General features: G+C 42.5%; 1 protein-coding gene across 4 annotated transcripts; it reads left to right on the forward strand.

Annotated features, from left to right (window-relative positions):
* Positions 1–225: 225 nt before the first annotated feature.
* On the forward strand, positions 226–2521 carry ARL4A (ADP ribosylation factor like GTPase 4A). 4 transcript variants are annotated; one of them, XM_061164994.1, is made up of 2 exons: positions 226–379; positions 1514–2521. In XM_061164994.1, exon 2 carries the CDS (start codon positions 1600–1602, stop codon positions 2200–2202), a length of 603 nt encoding a protein of 200 aa, XP_061020977.1. In that variant the 5' UTR covers positions 226–379; positions 1514–1599; the 3' UTR covers positions 2203–2521. The 4 variants fall into 4 exon arrangements, with proteins under 4 accessions (XP_061020977.1, XP_061020978.1, XP_061020975.1 ...); XM_061164995.1 differs by having other exon boundaries at positions 228–379; positions 1511–2521; XM_061164992.1 differs by lacking the exon at positions 226–379 and adding an exon at positions 960–1079 and having other exon boundaries at positions 1511–2521.
* Positions 2522–5278: the final 2757 nt, after the last annotated feature.

Below are 5278 nucleotides of genomic sequence, written 5' to 3' on the forward strand. Positions count from 1 at the left end.
CGGCCGGCTGCAGTAAGCTTGTGAAACAGCTGCGGCTCTCGGCGCTGAGACCGGAAACCCCACCACACCCACCCGCCGCTAGCCAGCTCCTGGTCGGTTTGAACTTGACCCTGTTTTGCCGTTGCTAGGAGACCCGGCTCCGGCGCGCCCCCTACTGGCCCGCGCTCGGGCGCGCCCGGGAAGGGGGCGGGGCCCCGGCAGGCGCCGGGGGCGGTCGGCAGAGCACCGTTAGGGCTGCCCGGCGCCGGGCCAGCGTCCCTGGAAGCGGCGTCTCGTCCCCTGCCACCGCCCAGGCCTCGCCGGCGCCCTCCCGCTGGTATCAACGCACTGCCGAGTGGCAGAGAGTCACGCTGGATCCGGGCGCGGGCAGGACAGTCAGGTGAGCCGCAGCGGGACGGGCGACTGATGTGGCCACGCCCTGCTGAGGGAGACCTGCCGGCCGGGTGCGGAGGGAACAGACGAGGGGATCGTGCTGCGAGGGTAGCGGGCCTTCCCCGGCGGGTGCACCAGCTCGGATCAGTCACGCCTGGGGACCTGCGCGGCCGTAGGGAGGACCCTCCGGCCAGAGGAGAAGGAGTTAACATGCCGGCGGTGACCGCGGCCTCGGATGTGAGCACCTCGGCGCGGCGTCCTTGGGCTGCGCTGCAGGTGCGCCCGGGCGGGCGGAGCGAGCCGGGTGGAGGGGACCTGGCTGGCCGGCCGAATCTCCCTTTCCCCTGCAGGGGTCGCTCGGCTCCCTCTGCAGGCGCCCTGTTTTCTAACTCGAGGGCAACAGGTGGTGCTTTTGGTCCGAGGGAGAGCCCCACTGCGCCGCGCGGGGAGCGGCAGTTACTCTCACCAATTAGAGCGCGGGGGCGGGCGTGGCGTGGACGCGCTGACGCCGGGGACCAATGGGATTCGGGCTCGGGGGTGGGCCGTGAGGGGTGGGCGTGGTCCGAGCCTGGAACCGAGGTTTCTAGGGCTGCAACCGCCAGAGCTTCCTGGAGAGCTAAGCTGAGCGGGCGTGGGGTGCTTGTCCGCCCCAGTGTCGAGAAGCCTACCAATGCTTTCTCATTTGGACCCACGCTCCAATTCAGGAGGTGAGAACATTGTATTTTGGGAGCGGGTGGCGGGCATAAGATAACAGTGACCTTGGGTATGCTGTTAAGCTTGTGGAATTAGATCCTGAGGATCAGATTATGTTACAAATTTTCTGCCAAAAAAAAGGCACTTACGTGGTTACTGTGACTTGGACCAGTTGCTGGTAGATTGTCTCCGTATGAGGTCTCTGAGATCTAGGGACCCAGAGGAGTAAAGTACATATTACTGTAATTTCAGTGAATGTTAAAGAATTTCAGTGGCAGTGCTGATTCTGTCGTTCGCCTCGGTTTGCGTATGATTCTTATCTCATTTGGTTTGTTTACTGAGGCAACTTTTATTTATCAAGTTCCTCGTGTCGCTTATTTTAGCAGGAAGAGAGAATAACAGTTGTACATTATTTCACAAGAATAACATTCATTTTCCCCCTCAGCAGTCTGGTAACTGGATCTCCTAGGAAGAGAAGTTCTTAAAGAGTAAGAAGAAAGCATTTCAATTTGGAACACTTCTCTGCAAGTGGAAATGGGGAATGGACTGTCAGACCAGACTTCTATCCTGTCCAGCCTGCCTTCATTTCAGTCCTTCCACATTGTCATCCTGGGTTTGGACTGTGCTGGAAAGACAACCGTGTTATACAGGCTGCAGTTCAATGAATTTGTAAATACCGTGCCTACCAAAGGATTTAACACGGAAAAAATTAAGGTAACCTTGGGAAATTCTAAAACAGTCACTTTCCACTTCTGGGATGTAGGTGGTCAGGAGAAGTTAAGGCCACTGTGGAAGTCATATACCAGATGCACCGACGGCATTGTGTTTGTCGTGGACTCTGTTGATGTTGAAAGGATGGAAGAAGCTAAAACTGAACTTCATAAAATAACAAGGATATCAGAAAATCAAGGGGTCCCTGTGCTTATAGTTGCTAACAAACAAGACCTGAGGAACTCACTGTCTCTCTCAGAAATTGAGAAATTGTTAGCAATGGGTGAATTGAGCTCATCAACTCCCTGGCATTTGCAGCCCACCTGTGCAATCATAGGTGATGGACTGAAGGAAGGACTTGAGAAACTGCATGATATGATAATTAAAAGAAGAAAAATGTTGCGGCAACAGAAAAAGAAAAGATGAATGGTGATACCTTTTATATCTGTGTGGAGTAGGTTTTCTCTGGTCTGATTTTGACAAATGGAAGAGTGTCTTCAGCCTGGTTTGCCTGCCTGCCTTCCTGGATGCTGTTAAAGCTTTGTTTTGTTGAACAATCAGATGTCCAACTCTATTGCCTTGTGGAAGATGAGTAAATGCAGTGCTTCTTAAAATGGTCTCTTCCCCCTACCCCACAAATCTTCTGGTACTGCCATTTTGGGAAGCCAAGCAAGGATAGAAAATTGTCCAGAAAACAGTTAGGGAAATTTGACCTGAAGTTAGTGAAATAAAACTTTGAAGAGTGTCTGCCTAGTGTTTTGTGCTTACACCTTTGGGGGGCGGGGGAAGCCGTTGCAAAGAAATTGTATACAAGGCGTTGTATGTTAAGATAAAGTGCTCATGAAGGGAAATGTTAAAGTAGATTATTATATATACAGTTATATTGATCACATTGGTCCAACCAGTCAGGGACAAAGAGGAAGTGTTTGGTTTCTTAAGATTTGGCCAAATGAATCTTGACATTTTTCTGGAATTAAATACTCTAATGCTATATGTTAATTCTAGATGATGTTTAAGTTGGTCTGACTTCAAATAATAAAAAGGTATTTAGGGCATATTCAAGTGCATGGATTAGTTTTTCTGACAAAGCATGTTTTGGTGTATAGTCTTTTACTTTTTAGAAACAGCTATGCATCTTTTTACACGGTCAGGTTTAAAACACCTTTTGGGGGGCTTAGGGCTGTTGAAATATTTTGTTGTCAGAATCACTTTTAGTTGAAGAACCTAAAGTAATAACTCTTTTATATAGTAGATTTGGGCATGTAGACTAATCTTAAATGCATATGCTTTGATATGTATATGGATTTATGAAGAAGGCAATTGATTAATTCAGTCAAGAGGATGTAATTATAATACCTGGTCTCTAAAGTATTCCAGTTGTAAATTATTTGTTTTATTTGCTGGCTGAACACAGATGTGGTTTTTCATATATTTTTGTAGTGTTTTGAGAAGAGCAGAAGCTTTATAAACACCACCTAATGCACTGTGCAGTGAAAATGTAAGCGATATCCTTATGTGCTCTGAGCTTTAATTTTTTTGTTTACAAACAACAGTGTTATGCAGGCAGTCTAGTCGTTATTATAAGGTAGAGAGAAATGATACAGTACTGCAGATAAGAATTGCGATTAGAGAAAATGAAGGGGAAAGTAGCAAAGCTGTTTTGTGAAAATTCACTAGAACTGTTTATGTTGGACTCCAAAAAATGCTCTAAATTAAAAGGAGGGCAAACCTTTACCTAATTCTTATCTGCAGGTGAAGACTTGCTTCCCGTGATGACATGTTAGCAAATCAACTTGATTTCTGTGTGTTAACGCCAACACCTATTTGTTTTGAAGATAACCAAAAGAAATGCACTTTGCTAGCAGGGTTTGATTTGGGCTTTTTGTTGTTGTTGTTGTTACTTTTTCTTTTTTTTTAAATGGAGTTTTTGGAAACTTGGTTCTTGTTACACAGAAAATGAAGTAGCTTCCTGTGGAGCCTTCACGTGTTAAGTGTGTTAATACCTGCACTAGTGACAGTCACTTAGAATGTTTCTATTTATAGAAATGTGGATAATAACTACCAATAAACTACTTGAGGCAATAGGAGAAGTGTTTGGCTTTGAGTTTTAATGTATATATTTACACTTTTGATAAAGTTACTCAGTAGTAGTTGGAAACAACTTTGAAAGCTGGGTTTCATGGTCCTATAGTCATGCGACACAGTCACTAAGAAGTGGTTTTCTGGGAGAAACTTTTTTATTACCCTCCCTCTGTGAGATGATGATGTATGCTCTATACATCACTAGATCCAAGATGGATTCATAAAACTTGCTGAGAGAAAAATCTGAATCAATTTAGATCCAGGATGGATTAATAAAACTTGCTGAGAAAAAAATCTGAATCAATTTAGGTTTTCAGCCTTCCTGTATGTAGTTCTGTGTAAAATAGTAGTTATAACTATCTCTTGAGGGTTTAGGTGTTAGTCTTACTTTGCAAGAACTTGATAAGCAAATCTACATTATCTAAGAATTCCATATTTAGTGAACAATAAGAAAAGAGAAAATGGTATGGACACTATATTAGTTTTTATTTATAAAACACCTTTTCAACTAGAAAACTCATCAAATTTTCCAGTTTGCTAAGTTCAGTTTCTTCTCCACCTATTTTAGCTGTTGATAGTATAGGATAGGGTAATAAGGAGTTTTGAAATAAACCCTGAAGCATTTAGACAATACTTTTTTTTTTTTTAATTAGTTGGAGGCTAATTACTTTACAATATTGTAGTGGTTTTTGTCATACATTGACATGGATTAGACAATACTTTTATATCTTATTTTTTTTAATTAAGGTACACCTTTTCTAAAGTATATTTCTAAAGTATTTCCTTATATTTGAATTTATTTGATTTAATGCCAAATATTAAGAACTGCAATGGCTAAATCTAAATTGCTATCAAAAACGTTTTTAAAAAAAAGGTTTTGATACTAAGACAATTTTAAATGCCCATAGTTGCTCTAAATTAGATTATAAACATTTAGAAAAGAAAAAGTTATATGCTTAAATAGCCAGCAAAGATTACTAAGAAGTAATCATGGAAAAATACAGCATTAGAAGCCAAAAATGAAGTTATTAGTACAAATATATATTTGTATGTATAGAAGGATGATGGTTTCTGAACAGAGGGAAAGGGGGGATGTGAAATGTTTTTGTTGGTACAAGGCATTTGACACTTAAAGAATGTTTCATTAATTATTCATATTGACCTGGAAAGAGGTCTTTAGAGGGTAGAGTGTTGCAGGGTTCTATTTAATAGAATTTCATCAATGATGTAAACAAAATGGTTTCTTCAGCAATAACAAAGATGCAAAAGAATGTTTCTTTAAACTTTTGATGATGTAACAGTCAATATTTAGTTAAAAGAACTTGGAATCTTGAGTATACCATCATTTGAGGTTGGAATTTTGCATTTAGGGTTTAAATTTAGCAGAACATCCTGTGGGAGAAGTGATGTTTGTGCAACA

The sequence above is a fragment of the Dama dama genome, chromosome 18, assembly GCF_033118175.1.
Source record: "Dama dama isolate Ldn47 chromosome 18, ASM3311817v1, whole genome shotgun sequence".
Lineage (NCBI taxonomy): Eukaryota > Metazoa > Chordata > Mammalia > Artiodactyla > Cervidae > Dama > Dama dama.

What these genes read in the sequence shown, in the direction of transcription:
- ARL4A (XM_061164994.1), top strand. Translation starts at nt 1,600, where the DNA reads ATGGGGAATGGACTGTCAGACCAGACTTCTATCCTGTCCAGCCTGCCT.